Below are 19741 nucleotides of genomic sequence, written 5' to 3' on the forward strand. Positions count from 1 at the left end.
ATTCGCACCCTGAAGTTACCAAAAGCAGTACAGAAACTACATTTAGGTATCTGTGCGACGCCGCATTTGTGGACAGTGTCATTGACAGCAATAGCTGCCAATTTGGCATGCGATTTGACGTGTAAAATCACTGCAATGTGAACCTAAATGTCACTTTCAGGAAATATACCCATCATGTTCAGCGGGTGCTACTGCATGCCGAACGCAACCCATGATAATGAATGGGGCTGAGCTGCAAATGCACACAGTAGTGGAGCGGTAAACAGACGGTGAGGAGGCCATACAACACCTTCTCATTGTCTGGGTTACTCTTCAGAGTAACCCATTTGACAAACTAGATGTTAATCTAATGAAGAGACTGAAGGGTTAAATAGACATATCTCCTCCCAACTACCTGTCCACTGTGGATCTCTTTTCAGAGGGGTCAGCAAGAGCTGCCACTGATGTAAATAATCTTTAGCAGACTGCTACAGAGATCATTGAGTCCTATGCTAACTGAGGGATGGGGGGGCTTGCTGCTCAGGAACCCCGGCTGAAAACAGTTGGCATAGATGATGGTAGATCTGGAAGAGATTGGATTAGAACGTGTGACCAGCTGAAGATTTCGGGTAAAGGGGAAGGTTTAATAAGAATGGAAAGTGCAAAATCTGGTGCAGCTCTACATAGAAACCAATCCATGCCGACTTTGGGGCGCCGCACTGATTTCCAAATGTAGTTCCTGTACTACTTTTGGCGACTTCAGGGGTGATTTCAATAGACATCTGTACATGAATTGGCAGATTTCTTTCACATCCCCTCCAAAGCCGCACTGAAATTCGCGTTTAGCTGAACTCGCACAATTTCAAACCCGCATTTGAAATTTACTGCATTGTAAAACATCTGTCACCACGCAGACACAGGAAATGAAATAATCGTTTTCTGTGGGGGAGATTTACTAAAACTGGAGAGTGCAAAATCTGGTGCAGCTCTGCATAGAAGCCAATCCGCTTCCAGTTTTTATTGTCAAAGTTTAACTGAACAAGCTGAAGTTAGAAGCTGATAAAATCTGGTGAAGCTGTGCATGGTAGCCAATCCGCTTCTAGCTTCATCTTGTTCAGTTAAACCCGTCAATAAAACCTGGAAGCTGATTGGTTTCTATGCAGAGCTGCAGCAGATTTTGCGCACTCCAGTTTTAGTAAATTTCCCCCCTTTGTGTCTTAAGTCACACTGCAACTCTGTTGCGTGCTGCGATAACATGCAAATATGCTACATTGAATCTCATAGCAATGTACATCATGATGCTGTACGTGGCTATGAATGAAGTGTAGGGTTTGTACACTTCATACGTTTTTTTCCAAAAGGGGGAGCCTTGTGATGGGCTGAATAGCACACCACACTGCCACCTATCACAGCCAGGAACGGAGGAAGAAAGCACTACAGGGCAGCTCTGTTCAGTGTGAATTCACTCTCCAAGAAACAAGAAGTTCATAGAAAATGGAAAGGTGAACGAGCGTCGGCCATGTGACTGCACTGACCAATGAGAATCTATTTTGAGCCTCCTTTCTCCTAGGACAGCATCCCAGAAGAAAGAAGACATTATCATTGGTCAGCGCAGTCAAGTGTCTTTGATGAATCGCCAGCGTTTGCAAGCATGTGACCTGTTTCCCCGGCTGGAAGGGGCACTGGGGGATGGGATTTACAGCAGCTACAGGGACCAGAAAAGGAGGGTGTTATGAATTATTATTTTTTTTTTTATGAAAAAGTGAACCGATCCTTTAATTACATTTCCAAGAAAGATCATACTTTCTATCATTCTTCATTAGCCTCCTCTGCATCCCGTAGTTGAGTAAAGAATATCGCACCATCTAAGGCCGGCTTAAGATCCACTAGGATTTGTCAGCACTATTTGATATCTTCAGGAGGCCTCCTCATTGATCTCTGTGGAGATCTGTAGCTAAAGCAAAGCTGCAGGCTGATAACATTCAGACAGGCCAATGAGGGCAGATAGGCTGCTGCATTTAGATTATTATATAGGATTTATATACCGCCAACAGTTTGCACAGCACTTCATAAAATGGGGGGGGAACTGTACAAGAGGGCCCTGATCATTGCAGCTTACAGCTAAATGCCACCTCTAGACTCAGCAGTGATATGACCCCATATAGTGCTTCCAAATGCTGTCCCTGGAAGCAAACTGTCTGCACTGAGGGTCAGTCAGAGCCCCTAATCACTGAGCTCAGCAGTTACATGCAAACGGTGGCAGCACCAGCCGTTCACACAACAGCTGTTCTCACGCCGTGCATGCAGCTAGTTTCTCCACCAGCAAGAATTGCTCATTCACACTGCGGATGAGTGAAACCTAAGCCAGGCAAGGCCATAGAGATGATTTTCTTTCCTGCAACCATGGGTTACAGGAAGGAAGATCCCTCAATTTCCCCATCAACACAGTCAGTGTTAATGGGGAATCCCTTCCATTTCTTTCCTCCTGGCGGGAAGGGGGGTTGGAGATTCAGAGAGCCGTCCCTGCTGAGAGAACACAGTGATTATTGCTAGCTGCTATAGCTGCGGGCAGTAATCGCATGCTGGTTGTACCCAAGTTGTTCAATTTAGGTACACTCAGCTTGCATGTAGATGGATCGAATCTCAGCCGGTCCTGGCTGAACTGGCTGAGTTTATGGCCAGCTTGCAGGTCTCTGCATTGAGCTCATTCAGAGGTGTGTATGAAGCCCAGAGTTAGGCTTTACACGATGGTGGGCCTTAGGCTCGGTTCACACATGAAGGCCATACAGCCCGTGTTTGCTCGGGCACAGCAGTCCGTTTATTTGAATTTGCTGCTGTGCTGCGTGAATCGCAGACAAAAGGTGCATGCACCTTTCTGAAAACGCGGCCACAGGGAAACTTCATGGTCTTTTTCACCATGCGCTTTCCCTGCAGTTCCTGCACTTGCGATCTTGCTGTGGGCTGAGATGCATGGGGTGCCATTCAAAGTGAATGGAAGCCCCATGTGTCTTGCAAGAGCAGCGCGATTCACCTACGGGTGCTGGAATCGGTGCAATAACCGTAACGCACAGCCCACACTAGTGTGAACTGAGCCCTAAAGAACAAGGTGTTCCCTGTGTAAGAAATGACTGGTAAGCAGACATGTCACTCACATTTATCGAAATGTTGTGTTGGTGTTGTGCTCCAGTCAGGATTTAAGGGACCCGTAATTCAGATTTTTAATTTTTTTTATTATTATGAGCCTCCAATATTATGAAGTGTATTGTATTTCTAATATTGTAACATAAAAATCGGTCCACAAGCCTCTACATGGTGTATAAAACCTTTCTAGCCTTTCATATGACAGCCACGTGCAACATTCTGTCATTATCCAGATGGCTTTGTGCTGCAATCTGGTTGCTGTCCTTTCCTTTGACATGATCTGATTGCTGTGTACATAGCCCCGGGGTCAGTACTCTGAACTGCTCTGTACATTGTGTGCTGTATTCATCTATAGGAGGGGAAGGTCTTTATTGACACTGGTTTATTGGATGGGACTTCTAAGCTGCCTGATTAAGAGGAGGCCTCAGTAAAGTATTTAATATAGTTCCTGAAGGGCTGAACTATCTAGTTCTGTTGGTTAAACTAGATGGAGTTGGGTGTTTTTTTAGCCTATCTTTGTAAGTCCCCTTTCACACGACAAGCCCACTCAGATCTGCCTGTCCGTTTTTAGGCGGATCCGAGTGGGCCATCCATTGACTCCTATAGGCAGGCGGATGTCAGTGGAGATTTGTCCTCTGACACCCGCCTGCCATCCGATCCACTCAAAAGTATGGCGATGCATCGCCATCCGTCTTGGCGGATCGGATGACATCTGATGAAAACGGACACGCTGGCCGATCTATCTCCCTATAGAATTCGGCGGGGCTCTGACAGACCCCTCCCCGCTCAGTGAGCAGACGGACCTGTCATCCGCCGGCTCAGCAGAGATCAAGAGAGCGATCCCTGCTGAGCTGGCGGAGTTTTGTTTGTGGGACCTGAGCAGACACTCCATACAGTTCTATGGAGCAGTGTTTCTCAACTCCAGTCCTCAAGGCGCCCCAACAGGTCATGTTTTCAGGTTTTCCATTATTTTGTACAGGTGATTTGATCAATTTCGCTGCCTTAGTAATTACCACAGCTGTTTCATCTGAGGGAAATCCTGAAAACATGACCTGTTGGGGTGCCTTGAGGACTGGAGTGGAGAAACACTGCTATGGAGCAACGGATGTCAGCGGTGACATGTGATCTGCTAAATGCAGATGGATGGAAATCCTATTTACCATCCAACTATCGGATTGGATGAAAATGGACAAGCGGTCCGTTTTCATCTGACTTCCCCCACAGAGGAGAGCAGGGCTCTGGCAGGTCATCCGCCGGCTCAGCGCGGATCAATGGAGCGATCTCCTGCTGAGCAAGCGGAGTCCGTCACAACCGACAAGGATGTGTGAAAGGGGCCTGACATGCAGCATATTGCTACAATGCACAGGTCACGGCTCAGCAGCGCAGACACATAGATGATCACTTTGTGTACTTCAATTTTTATTTTATTTTTTACAAAGAGACCCTGCGCTGAAACGCTCATCACACCGCCGCCTCCTCACCATGGCTCTCTGCAGCCAAAAACTGAGAGCTGTCCGCACACTAAACCACAGTGTTTAGCATATGGGCAATTCTGACAGCTGTGAAGGTTAATGGATCTTCTATTCTGTACACAGAGGAAAGTGAAGGGAGACATTGCCCACATGGCAAGACATTTGTTAGCTCTGTGCTGACCACTCATGTCCTATTGACCCCGAGTGAGACCCTCCCCTCCCCCAGTTATCTGCCACACACTAATCATGCTTCACTCCCTGGTGACTGATCACACTGACTTTAAGTGACGTAAATTAACACCAGAGACTGAACCTAAATCCCCAGAAAAGGGTCCCAGCAGACGGTGCCCGGGTAGAGTTGTAGTCAGCAGCTAATATTTATTTTTCTCTTTTTGTTTGCTTTGATGCTTTTACTTGAAATGATGCAGCTGCCTGACCTCTGCACCTTTCCCACTGCGTTTTTTGGCTTAAGAAAATATAGCAATAAAACATTTTTTATACTGTAACTGCTGCAGATAGAGGTGTGACGGCTAGTTTTTGATGTCCTGCCTTTCTAGATAGACATGTCTATTGGCTTGGCTTCAGAAAGAACCAAAGTCCTGATCTTAATCAGAGAATAATTATAAAGTATGTCGGTAGAATAAAATAAATTGCAGTACGCCTCTGCTATACCGGCACGTTCCTTGTTTTATCCCTTCAAAGAATAAGTTCACCTTATTCCAGCAGCTGCAGATCCCCACCCCTTAGTGACAGTGAGCGGGCATCTTCTCTGGGAGCCCGATATCACTACTTTAACCACTTGTCACCTGAGCTATAGCTCAATGATGGCTGCAGCACCATCCTATGACGGCATCCCGCCCGCTGCTTGGCACAGGCGGCAGGCTCTGTGATCATAGTGTCCTCCGGACATGGCTGATTACAGATTGAGGTAAAGAGCCAGTCACACAGCTCTTTAACACATGATGTCCAATCACCGCTGCTCTCAGAGGTAAACGGGTGTCAGTTATCAGCACTCCTTTCCTCATGCTGACAGCATGAAGAGAGCTGATAATCGGCTTCTCTAAGTGCAGTCCCACCAGTGTCGCCTATACGTTCCGTATCTCAGTGCCGCCTCACCAGCGCACATCTGTGAAAGAGAAAATTACCTGTTTGCAAAATTAAATTTTTATTTTTTTTTGTTTAGCAAAAACTAAAAAAACTCAGTGGTGCTTAAATGGCACTAAAATCTCTATTTGTGTGGGGAAAAAATAATAAAAATATTATTTGGTTACAGTGTTGCATGACTGCGCAATTGTTATTCAAAGTGCAAAAGTGCTGAAAATTGGCCTGAGCAGAAAGAGGGTGAAAGTGGCCATTAGGCAAGTGGTTAAAATAATATGGCTGTGCGGGGCTTTGTCTGCCCAGCCAAGTCATTCATTCAGAGTTCTGTGATCTGTAAACTACAAGTACCCACAGCCTTTGCAGCTGTCGGCTTGTAGTTTCAATGAACTACTAAGATGCTGTTACGTGCTTTTGGTAGTTCATTGGCTCTTCCTGCCAGTGTGTATCTGTCTGCCTGTACGAGGTATGAGAAGACAGATACACAGACAAGTCTTCCATATGATCGGTGTGTGCTTTCTGATCTCGGGCAGAAACTGTCCCAATTCATGTGACCTCTGGTAGCCATACACTACTGCAGCTGAAGTGTGGGGTACAGACAGAGCAAGTAAATATTCAAAAAGGGGATTTGTGGGGACCTGACTCCCACATTCAAGGTGGATGGTGGAATCCGTCACGCTATGGTATTGTATACTGACAGTGGGGAGCCTTCCCTGCCACCAGAATGCAGTGATAGGTGCTGCTTGCTATAGCCAGCAGCATTGATCATTTGGGAAAAACCAGACAGGCAGGTTGTGCACAAGTCAATCGATTGATCAACTGATGTAAAAACCATTCTGCCCATACATGGATCAAAGTTCAGCCAGTCTCTGCTGAACAGGCTAAATTCCAATCCATGTATTAATGTAGCTGCCTTTAAGCTAGGCAGTCTAAATCTCATACGGTTCAGCAGGAAACGGCCGAGAATTAAGCCATGTATGGACAGGTTGAATGTAATCAAGTTGATCGATCAACTTGGGTACAACCGGTCTGATGGATTTCACATGCACTTATGTGTTGATGGAGGAATCGAGCAAATTTCACTATGTCTTATGGTTGGCCTTAGTCTGTACATTCAAGAATTGGTTGAGTGAAGTTCCACTAAGGATCGATCTCGCGGTGAATCCGCCACAGAGACCACCATTATCGGTTACAGGACCTGGGCTTGTAGAGATGGATATCTCGGTTGTGGCAGCAGCTGCTGCCCTTACCAAGATATCCTTCTTCAAAGAGGATGTATATAGTCGTGCGCTGGTCCTTAAAGGGGTTGTAAAGGAAAAAAATGTTTTTCATAAGCATCCTTTACCTGCAGACGTTCCTCTTTTCACTTCCTAATTGTTCGTTTTTGCTCAGAAGTTGCTCTATTTCTTCTCTGTTCACTTCCTGCTTGTCTGATTTTACTGACCACAGTGAATGGAGGCTTTACTGCGGTGGTCAGTAACGTGCTCACCCCCTCCTGGGAACTACATCTGTGCGGCAGGGCGCTCTCTACGTGTTAGAGACTTCAAGGAGGTGTGAATTACTGGGCGTGCCCCAATGCATACTGGGAAATGTAGTTCTTACATGAACGAGCGATGCAAACCAGGAAGTGAATGAGAGAACAGAAACTAGAATGCCGGAGGTGATATAGATGAAGGAATTTAATAGGTATTTACTCGTTTTTTAACAGAATCATTACACTATTCTGTCTGTCTACCTTGCAGACATTAATTGTAGGCAATTTTTTTTCCTTTAAGTGGTTAATATCCTTTCAGGGAGTTGCCGGATTGCAGTACCATTGGTTGTAGTTTTATTGGTAATAGGTGTGATGAGGAGAGATTTTCTTTGCTGTTGTAAATGTGATGGCCAGTTGTGCCATTTTGTTTGGAGGACAGATTACAATCAGGACTGGCTCTAGTAGGGACTTGCAGTGGTCAGTAACTGACAATCTAATGTATTGCTTTGGACGGCACTTAGATTTTTACTTTTCTAATGAAGACTGAGTGTTTTTAATGGAATATGTTTAAATTCTCTGAATAATAAATACTAAAAGCGATCATGGGAGTTTTATAGAAGCATGAGATGGAAAAATACTTAGCCGTATTCTGAAATTCCAGCCCCTGTAGCATTTCTACACATGGCTGAAGTTCAAACTTGCCTCCTACAGAATGAATGTGCCGGAGATGTCCTTGTAGCAGCTGAGAATTCTTGGTAGTGACATGCCTGGCTGCTTGGTGTGTCAGCCTTTTCTGCTACAAGAGATCGTCATGGGGGTCAGAGGTCTGATGCAAGGGGATTGCCATTTTTAGGTACTTGGAAATTCATGTACTGGTAATTCTTTGTATGTACTTTATCATTTCTGGTGTGGCTTATTATTTAAAGAGAACATGCATCTGACAAATGTAAAATTCTCTTAGCTCAATATCATAAATATACATATTTTATATCATTTTTTTTTTATATATATCTTTTTGCAATTCAATCAAAACTGTAAAAAAAAAAAAAAAAAAAAAATCAAATAGCCAGAACTTCCCTTCTGATCTTTTTTAGATGATCAAACTGCATCGCTCAGGCAGGGCAGAAAATGATCAATCATTTTTTTTTTTCTTTTTTTTTTCTTTTTTTTTTTTCTTTTCGTGTATTTTTTGTGCGTGTACTCGAGAGGAGCTGGACTGCAGGAGTTGGGAGTAGGCAGGCCTCCCCCAGAGGCAATCTGCCACCTTTCTCCATGCCCCGGGTGGCAATGGCGGGTGTGTGAGGGGGTCCTCCCACACAGCCCGCCCTACCTGCTCCGCTTTGAAGCCCAACGGGGCAGAGGGACTCCCTATAAGGAAGTGAGAGGATTAGCCCGCTCAACCAGCCCCATTAGTCCTTCGCCTCTCTTTTAGAGACCGCGTGGTCAATGTGCGTGTGTTAACCCAATTTAGAGTGCGTGTGTAGGTGTGGTGGTTTTTGTGGGAGGGGGGTGGGCGTACTAAGCACAGGCTTACCTCGCATAGCACACCCACCGGGAGCCGGGCTGAGACCACCAAACTCAATTCACATGTAGCCGAGACCGGGATCCGAACCTCTAGCTGCAGAGGTGAATGACTTGTCAGCGCAGTGCCAATCGCGTTGAGCCACCGCAGCTCCCTTGATTTTGATTGATCAGCAGCACTGATACTTTTGTGATTATGATTTGTATTTGATCAATCAGATTATATGATAGAAACAGATGTGATTGACTTTTGATAGGAAATTACAATCCATATCGGGGGAGGGGGCGAGCAGGAGGGTCAGGACGCGATCTACTTTGCAGATAGAGAAAAGAGCTGTGTGTTAGTGAGCGTCCTGACACTCCTGCTCACCCCCCCAAGAGGCTTTTTCCACACCAGTGAGAAAGCCTCGCATTACTGTGTGTAGTTACAGACAGAAGAACAGGAAGTGAGGATTTCTCAGAAGAAATAAGGACATTTAACAGCAAAATCGAAGGATGAGGTAAGTGAAGGAGGACTGCACTAAGGTAAAGGAAGCTATTTAGGGAAAAAATGTTTTACCTTTACAACCCCTGTCACTATTGCTGCAATGTGGATCTCCGCTGCTACATTTTGGCACCTTTCTAGGGGGAAAGGGGGAGTGGATACCTGTCTGGTACCCACTTCTATGTAAGATCGCTGCAATCTTGGGGCGAGCTACGAAATCTCTAGCCCTTCCTCCTTTTATTAAAGTGGGTCTTCACTGCTTCTGAGCACCAGAAACACCATTTAATTCATTTTTAGTATTCAAAGCAAACCCCCCCAATCCATCCACGTCTCCATGCTTTGATTTGTTGAGAAATCACTTTGAAAAACACATTTCTGTCCGTGCTAAATTTATTTTTTCTAGGGGTGAGCACGAAGTTAATACTTGCCAGATCCTCTGGAAAACCCAGCTCCCTGCAGTCCAGCATTGGCTGTTCCTGTCCTTGGAACATGCTGACATCAGGAACAGTCCAATTTCGAGACCAGTCTTGTGCATGGAAATTCAGCGGGTCAAGTATCTCTCCGTTGTTCTCTCTCCAGAAGAAAACAAATGGTGTAGCTCATGTAGGCACAACCCACTCTGCACAGGGGAAAAAAATTGCTCTGATTTAGAAGAGGATAAGTGTGAATAAACATACCTGTGGGATGTAATCATGAAGATCTTGCAGTGCTCATTACCCAAGGGTCCTGTGTCATAAAGCCAGCCTTAGGTCACCTGATCCATAGCCGCTCTGGATTGTGTCTTCATTCACAGGGACTGAAGATGCGGTTGATGTCGTCGGCACCACATCCGCTTTAGGTCTTGTGATATGGCATATTGGTGTTTACCCTATAAAAATATATTGATCCTGTTCCTTTAATGCATGAATAACAGAGCTTGTGCTCTGTCATTTGGCCCTTTCCATCACCTAAAATACCTGGCTGATACTGCCTGGCTATGCCCTCCCCCTTATAAACTGACCATGCTATATCATGGCTGCTGAGCCTTGACACTGTGGTTAGTTTATGAGCCTCCGTCATCCGCAGCTCTCCTTTCTCTCCCCTCACCCCTCCGTCCCTGGCTGTCAGCTCAAGCCAGTGCCCGCCGCTCCCCTCCTGCATCTGAAGTTGCATTAAAGGTTTTATACCATCCTCTGTTTAATAATCCTGGTTGCCCCTGTGTCTAGCCTTGTAAAAATAAGCCGTTCTATACCTGAACCAGACCAAAACCTTGTGTTTAGATGAGATTCTATCCTTTTATTACTGAAGAGTCTGCTACCTTTATTTTCCCAATTTAGGGACTATGGTTTGCAGAGAAGACCGAAATGCACAATCCTATTCTTAGCTTTCCATTCCTTGGTGGTTTCCCTTATCCCTTAAGACCACTAGAGATAAATAAGTTTGTTAGTAATGCACAAATTGGTTACCAGGGAACATGTTGCCATTGACCACCATAGAAACGTCTATGTTGGTGTACATTTTTCCATACATTTGTAAATATCACCAACACTGCCCTATAAGACATATGGAATGCTTGCCTTCACCAGTAAACAGAAAAGTGTGGGGTTACCTTGCTGAGCTGCAGGGCTTGCAAGCTGCTGGCTTTTAATAAACATACACTTATCTGTTCCACGGTCCAGCGACACCCAGAGCTTCGCTCCTCTCCCCCCTTCTCCACCGGCACTTCCATTGTAACTGTGGGCACCCGGCCATGACAGCTTTCGGCTTCACGACCGGGCACTCACTGCGAATGGCGCAGCGCTCCCTGAGTGGACAGGCGATCGCCTGAGACCTGTCAAGTGTCCCAGGTGATCGCCTACAGGGAGGGGCCGCCAAAAGGCGATATGATGTATCGCCTTAGCGGTCCCTGGGCGGAAGTAGAAAGTGGAACAGGAAGTCCCACTCCTACTGAAGCCCCCACTCCCCCCCCCCCCCCCCAAAAAAAATACATGCCAGATGTGGCATGTAAGGGGGCGAGGAGTGGTTTAAGCTGAAGTTCAGCTTTTGGGTGGAACTCCGCTTTAAGCAAGGCAGAGCGATCTTTTAGCCAATGCATGTTGTAGATGTGACTTTACTACTCCCAACTCGGACCGATCCTGTGACGGGAGTCACTTTGGGTGGGGGAGGGGGGCCATGGAACCCAGAATACCTTGCAGAGGTTGGGATACCCTTGCTCCAGCCTCTTATGTCCAAGTCACCCTTTGTCTCTAATGGGGGCGAAGGGTGACTGAGAACCCCAGTCTGATCTGCACTAATCGGACTCTCTGAACAACCACACTGGAATGTTGTGTGCATGCACACACACAATCTTCTCATACTATGGTGTGCTCTGTGTTGGGTCGTCTGGGGTGTGGCTGTATTCCATTTTTTCTATTGCGTCTGTCATCCTTTGGTATTATGGTATGTGTATGTAGATTAGCTGTGGGGGGGGGGGATCCCTCCAACAGCTCTCCCTGCTGATTGGACAGTCTACCCTGCCCTGAATGCAAAGGGAGAGGAGATTGTCCCGAGTGTTACCTCTGTGTACCAGTGTTTCAATAATCAGTTTCATGTTTAGCAACTCAATCAAGTACTGTCAACGGTTTGAAATATCTATTCAGACTGGGAGGAATCGGTTTATATGACTTTTCATTACAGGTCCCACACTGATTTCTTTCACATAGCAAAGCCCTTTCTTCTTGTGTTGCCTAAAAACTAGGTGCTCTACCAACTAGGACTATAAATTAATTGAAACCAGACCAATGGAGTCCAATTGGACTGCTGCTATACTTGTTCTTATTTAATCCCTGTCAACGGTATGTATTGTGGTGTGTGTGTGTGTGAATAGCACTATACAGTATGCCAATGGCTGTGCCTGGAGTTTATCGAAGCTGAGGGGGCATAATGGTGCACCAAGCGGTACTTGCACTTGGGGCAGTTTGCACCCAGAGACAAAGGCTTGGGATGCAGATAGCTTGCATCTGGGCATTCATCTTTGGGTGATTATTGCTCTAAATGCAAGTACTGATCTGTGGACCATCCAGACACAGCAGGTGACAGCCTCTCATAGACTTTTACAGAATGCAAGGAATAGGGTTAGATTGTGCGCCTGTACCTTCCACCCGCACCTAAACACCAGAACCTCATGTACTTTGGTCTACACTCCCGGTGTACAGGAGGCCCAATCCATGCAATAGGCAGGAAAAAAGGCTGTCCATGTAACGAGCAAAATTGGCAACAGCAGAGTAGAAATCTAAAGTATTTTTAGGGTTTTGGTGGCTTTTTTTTTTTTGTCTTGGTTTATTGCCAAAAACTTGGGTTGCACTTTCCATTTTGTTTTGCAAATTTAAAGGGGTGGTTCCCCCTAAAACACATTGCTAACAATAGATTCGTAAGACCCGTTACACTGCGGGTAGGCTGGCTTTTTTTTTTTTTTTTTTTTTTTAAGTACATACCGATATCTCCCCGTCTCGTTCCTTGTCGGTGGGCGTTCCTAGTTGATTGACGTTCCTCGGAGGGGCGCGTACGTGACGTCACGACTTTCCGAAAGAAGCCGAACGTCGCTGCGCATGCGCCGTATAGAGCCGACTCTATACAGCGCATGCACAGCGACGTTCGGCTTCTTTCGGAAAGTCGTGACGTCACGTACGCGCCCCTCCGAGGAACGTCAATCAACTAGTTCCGCCCACCGCCTAGGGACGAGACGGGGAGATCGAGGTATGTACGGAAAAAAAAAAAAAAAAGCCAGCCTACCCGCAGTGTAACGGGTCTTACGAATCTATTGTTAGAAATTAGTTTTAGGGGGAACCACCGCTTTAAGTCTTGACTTACCGGTATAATTTTTATTAATTTTTTTTTTAGCTTTTTTAATTAGTCTTTCATCATTTTCTTCTTGCAGCCTAACGGTCGCCCAGTAGAGCTTGCTGAGGAAGAGGTGATTGTTCCAGTCAAAAAAGAAAGTCCAAAGCAGCCACTTGACGCTGACAAGAAGAATGAAAAGGTGACTTTCTGCACAAGTGTTACATATTTATTTGGGTAAAACAAAATGTGCGCTAAATATTTCAGAATACAAACACATTCCTTTTAAGTATTTTAATGAGCAGTTCAGTCCCCTTGATACACTTGCTGCAGCCCGCTGTGCTGTTTTGTAAATAAAATTACCATTTATTTGCATGCCCATTTGTAGCAGACTTGGCACTAAATGAGGAAGGGTTTAATGACTGATTTTCAAAGGCTTAACTGTTATAGGGATGTGGAATGCAATTTTCTGATTTACAGTGAACCTATGCTGCATCATTGTAAAGCCTGTCACCTCTAATCTTTCAGCTGGCTCACAGACTAATAATTGGTGCTTCTGGTGTGGGGGAGCAATGGCTGCCTGTAAGCTCTAAGGCTAAACAGGAGCTTATACAGCTGGATAAAATTAGCAGGGGGGGGGGGGGGGGGGGCATTTAAAAAAAACTGTTGGGTGAAGCACAGGTTGCCTTTAGGATGTTGGCAATAAACATTTGATAGTAATGTGCATAAACATTTGTGTGTGCAAATTAATTTAATATATTCAGAAATATAAATTTTTAATATATTCAGAAATATTAATTTAAAAATATTACGCAGTCTAAGGACCCTTTCACAGCTCAGCCTTCTGTTAAAGTGTTGCTAAACCTTGAACCTTCATTCACTATATCTGGTCTCCTACAGTACACAGAGCATGGAAATACAATTATTTTAGTAAATATAAAGTGCTAAATTCCTTGTCTCATCAGCAGGATATAGCAGTTCCTAGTAAAGCTTGTAGGGGGGAGTTTTCATTCTCCCCTGACCCTCTGGACAGTGCTGATTGGTCCTGTGCTGATCACATGCACCCTCTCAAGAAAAAAACAACTCTCTAGCAATACATACCAAACTGAGCATGTGCAGCCTGTCCCCTGGCTCTGTAAATATTACATTATTTTTTGGAGACATTGGAAAAAAGAGAGGGATCAGAGAGACACGATCAAACAACCTTTATACACAATGCAGAGGATTAACTTTTTAGGTTTCACAGTGAGTATGCCATGCATGCTTTACTGCATATACAGACTGATTTTACTGTTGTGGGTTTAGTAACACTTTACGTCAGTCCATGAATTCTAAATGTACTCCCAATACAACACAATGTAAGAGACCTGGACTGCAGCAAACTTTAAATGCAATTAGGTGTGTGTGTTGCAAAGCACTGCAATGTAGTTTTGTCAGCCCTTGCTGTATTTTGTGTTGGGGTGCTAGTTGAAAAGAGCGACAATGCACCACACAGATTAGCGTACATAAATATCATGCATAGGTGTGAAGCCGGCCTAATGCCTGGTACAAACAATGAGATTATTAAATGTACGATAGTCTTCTTCTTTTTTTTCTTTTTTTTTTTGCATGCTAGTCTCATATCGATAATGAAGAGTTTACTAAAGTTATGAAAATTCTCGTAAGACAGAATAAAAATTCAGAAGTGATGTAATGTGTTGTGTATTTGTATTGTATTTTTGAACTACAACTGTACTGATGAAACTAAAATCTTACGACCTGGTATCATACGAGAAAGATGAACGTGTTTGTCCCATTGGGTAATTTCGCATAAATTGTGATCGGATCTCGAAAGCTGTGTACTAATGATCAGATTATCGTACGATCGCTCTGAAAGCGGTATTTTCTGATCATGTGTACGGGCCATGAAACAGCTATTGGAATGGAACTTGGTGACTGCGTACACAAATGGTAAACAATGGCTTTCTATTGGATGCGTACATGGTTATTGAAGGTCCTCACTTTATTTTATTAGGTGAAGAAGAATAAAAAGAAACCAAAGGCTGATCTAAAACAAACTCAGCAGTCGCCCAACCAGGATAAAAAGGAAGCAGAGGAAGGTAAACGATTCTACTCTCTTATTTCTGTCACTTGAATAAGTATTATCTAGATATTGAAACAATTACCCAAAATGTCCTGTAATGCTAATTTGTTTGCGCAGGAGCAAATGCTGAAGAGATGCCTGGAAGAAAGCATTCCCCTACCCTTTTTTTTTTTTTTTTCTGGCTCTGATTATGGGGAATGGAAGCAAAAATCTATTTCTGACAACTAAGAAATCCAGTAGCGCTGGCATAATCAACTTGGGTTGGATTTCTTAGTGTTATTTATATATATATATATATATATATATATATATATATATATATATATATATATATATATATATATATATATATATATATATATATATATATATATATATATATATATATATATATATTTTGAATTGCTGCGTATGAATGTAGTATGTGTGTAGATGAATCGATTATATATAAAAAAGTGAGGAAACTTTTTGAAGACCCCCGTGTGTGTGTGTGTGTGTGTGTGTGTGTATGTATATACAGTCACTGGTCACTTTATTGGGTATACCTGTTCAATTACTTGATAATGCAAATTGCCAATCAGCCGTTCACATGGCATTTAGACTTGGTGAAGACAACTTGCTGAAGTTCATACCGAGGATCAGAATCAAGAAGAAAGGGAGTTTAAGTGACTTTGAACATGGCATGGTTGTTGGTGCCAGACAGGCTGGTCTGTGTATTTCAAAAACTGTTGATCTACTGGGATTTCCACACACAACCATCTCTCGGGTTTACAGAGAACGGTCTGAAAAAGAGAAAATAGTGAGCGTCAGTTGATTGGAAGAAAATGCCATGCTCTGAGGAGAATGGGCAGAATGGTACCAGATGATAGACAACAGAAACTCAAATAACCACTTGTTACAACTAAGGTATGCAGAATACTAGCTCAACGACACAATGCCTCGAACCTTGATACAGATGGGCTATAGCAGCAGAAGACCATACTGGGTGCCACTCCTGTCGGCTAAGAACAGGAAACTGAAGTTACAATTCTCACAGTCTCGCCAAAATTGGACAACAGAAAATTAGATAAACGTTGCCTGGATGGTAGGTCAGAATTTGGTGTAAACATGAAAGCATGGATCCATCCTGGCTTGTATCAATGGTTCAGGCTGGTGGTGTGGGGGATATTTTCTTGGCACACTTTGGGCCCTTAGTACCAATTGAGCACCATTTAAATGCTGCAGCCTACCTGAGTATTGCTGCAGCCTGAGTATTGCTTCAGATGGCTCCTTCCAGCAGGATAATGCACCACGTCACAAAGCTCCAATCATCTCACCTCTGGTTTATTGAACATGACAATGAGGTCACTGTACTCCAATGGCCTCCACAGTCACCAGATCTCATCCAATAGAGCACTTTGGGATGTGGTGGAAAGGGAGATTAGTATCATGGATGTGCAGCCGACAAATCTGCAGCAACTGCGTGATGCCATCATGTCACTATGGACCGAATTCTCTGAGGAATGTCACACCTTGTTGAATCTATGCCATGAAGAATATGGGCAGTTCTGAAGGCACAAAGGGCTCCAACCCGGTACTAGCAAGGTGTAACTAATAAGTGGCCAGTGGTGTGTGTGTAATAAAATATAATTTGTCAGTAAATGAAGGGGGCCACATGTGCTGCCACTGGCTGCATCGGCACATAGTTTTGTAATGGTTTAGTGATCCTTTGAGTTCCTATGTTTTCATACAGCAGTGCTGGAGAAATCTCAGGAGCCAAGTTACCAATGCTCTTTGGTCTCTTAGGGGAAGTGGTTTCAGTAAAAAGTTGTGTTTTTTTTATTTAGAAGTCGGGTCCACAGTGAGTTTACCTGTATTGGCACAGCTGTTACAGTCACTGGTAATTGGGCTTGTTATAACTAACGAGCTGATGCTTTTGAGCATACAACTGCCTCCTTTAATTGGCAGTTTCAGCCTAGGATAAGGGCTCTTGCGCACAAGTGTACGGTTTGTTGCATACAGATCTTTAACTTGTATGGATCTGAACACAGCAGTATTCTCTGCTATGGACCCATGCACAGTCATTCAGCCTCAGCTCAGGTTATTCTGGGCATGCATTGCTTCATGAATGACTCATTTAAAGTGTAAGTTGAACCCTCCTATCGTTTTCAGCCAAGGAAGCTGCCATCTTTGCCTCTCTTTAATCTACAACTGCCATGATGCTGCACATGTGATTGTTATGACACCAGCCATTGGATGGTTTGACAGTTTGGTTAAAAGCACAACCAATCGGAGCGTTACATTTCGGCACGTGACGGAAATTAAACTGTTTTTATGAATGGGTTTACTTCCACTTTAAGGGGAGATGTAAACCTCAAATGTGAAGCGGTGGCACCGCCTGGCTACACATCAATATTTACAGATCAGCCCTGACATGTACCTAATGCTCACTATAGCACAGTAAAATACTACCCGACGCGCCCCCCCCCCCCCCCTTTATTTATTTTCTTCTGCGTCTGTACTGCCACAATAGAAAATTAGGCTTTTTGTGTTGTCCATGCATTTTTAGATAAAAAGTATTTCCTTATACCGTAAGGACCTTCCAGTATATATACAAAGCTCACCTTTGCTTGAGTCCAGAGTTTGGCAAGACATCTTTTCCCCAGTGCCACTTCTACCCCAAAAGTTTGGAGAGGGTGCGGACAGCTGCATGTAGCTTTGAGACAAAGTATGGTTTCTGAAAACTTCTAATACATTGCCTCAGTGTTACTAAAGTCCCATTATATTTTACTTTTTTTTATTAAAAAAAACAACATGTTTATACTCTCGTGCTCTGTGCAATGGTCTTGCACAGAGCTGCCCTGATCCTTTTCTCAGGTCCCCCACTGGAAATCTTGGTGGCTCCTCTTCATGTGTCCCCATAGCCAGCTGTTTTTTTTTGGGGAGGGGGGGGGGGCATGGTGCCTGCTTGCTTCAAACACACATGTGCTCCATAGACGCACACAGAGGGGATCCACTTCCACCTCACTGCTTTTGACAGCAGCAGTAGTCAATGACTCCTGAAGAGGGAGAGCAGATGCAGCCATGCACAGTGCTGGATCTCTTTTCCCCACTCCCCCTTCACACAGGGAAGGGGGCGGGGCAGAGAAATATAAAACCTTGCATTGAGGTAATATAATTTTTAAGGATACGTTCACCTTTTATAAAAAAATAATGCACATCTTTTTGTAGGTAAAACTATTTATTTTCTTACACTGGAACCTGTAAAACATTGCACCCACAATCAGCACATCAAAGGTGCAGTGCCAGGATCCTGCAGACTCTCAGTACATTGTATACCTATCCCTTCTTATAGACAGGTAGTTACTGAATTGCCAGAAGAATCAATCGGCTAAGAGGGCACTCACTAGCACCTTGGCAGTAAAATGAGACCTACAAACCGTTGGCCACGGTGACCGACGGTACTTGTAGTTCATTCACAGAACTCTGTGAATGACGTGGACGCGTGGGCAGAGCCCCACACGGCCCTGCTGTTTCTAAATTGACAGTGAGTGCAGGGAGGGGATATCCCTCCCACTGTCACAGGAAGGCAGTGATGGGGAGTGGAGGCAGGAGCTGGTACATTGCATGGTCCACCCTAAATGAAATCTGCAGTGATTAGAATTTTTCTTCTTACATCCCCTTGTAGGGAAACTTGTACTAACAGAAAAATATTGGTTGGTATTGCAGAACTCTCCTAAAAATGCTTGTTGCCTGGCACTTTGGATGATCCATCGGTTTCAGTACTTCCCCCGCTGACCTGGAAAAAGTACTCGCATCTGAATTTGTTGCTTGTGCACACGTTCCAAACGGAGTATTGAAGGTGGAGACAGGCAGGCACATAATATAGTGTATGTAGTAGGTCAGCAATGGCAGCTTCTTGTTTACTTTGTTTGATCCCGACACAGTCATTGTATGACTCCTGGCACTCAAGATGAAGTTTGATAGTTCTGTCTTCCGCAACCAGTCTTTATTACCAAATGGTGTCATGTGGAGGAGGTAGGGGAAGCTTGCATGAACAAGAACAAATGTTAGGAGGAATCCTGAGCGGCCTGCCAGTGGATGGGGCTGCAGGGATTGTGGAAAATGTAAACAGAAGTAGTTTAGTGCCCCAACTGTAAAGGATCACTTTGTAGAAGGGCAGGCTAATATAACCCAGTCCCAGGTGTTAAACATTTCCCACCCACTGCTTATATACATGCTGCATTCTGTTTGTAAAATATTTTGGTGTAAATACTGGATTTAATCTTCTTCGAATTAGTTGCGTTATCACAAAACTCTAGTTTCTTTGTCACTGAGTGGCTCAACAGGCTGAATTCAGACTTGTGATGTTACCCACCGGCTTCCACTGCTGACCCCCCCCCCCCCCCATTTTTGGCATTGTCTCTCACCAACTACAGTAGCTGTGCAATGACAGAAGGCGGCATTTTATATTAACCTTTCCTATTCTTCTAAGAACAGTTTCTATTTTTGTTGGTTAGTATGAGCAGTTCATTGGCTGAACTTCCTTGCCCCTGGAATTGCACTTTAGATACCGAGGGGTGATCAGAAATCTAAAACATGAAGTGGAAGAGCATTTTTTTTTTTTTTTACACTCTGATCCCTTAATTACTCTGTTTAAATGGTGCATTTAAGGCCATATGTTCTCTCTAACAATTGGATTATATTTTATTTTT

At 44.2% G+C, this 19741-nt stretch overlaps 1 protein-coding gene across 1 annotated transcript in view; it reads left to right on the forward strand.

Annotated features, from left to right (window-relative positions):
* Positions 1–19741, forward strand: part of MTDH (metadherin) — a 41888-nt gene that overhangs the window by 3325 nt on the left and 18822 nt on the right. The window contains exons 2-3 of the mRNA XM_040354752.1: positions 13065–13166; positions 14979–15063. Coding sequence (XP_040210686.1) covers positions 13065–13166; positions 14979–15063 — 187 coding nt within the window. The remainder of the gene's footprint in view (positions 1–13064; positions 13167–14978; positions 15064–19741) is intronic.

Source organism: Rana temporaria, chromosome 5 (assembly GCF_905171775.1).
Source record: "Rana temporaria chromosome 5, aRanTem1.1, whole genome shotgun sequence".
Classification (NCBI taxonomy): domain Eukaryota; kingdom Metazoa; phylum Chordata; class Amphibia; order Anura; family Ranidae; genus Rana; species Rana temporaria.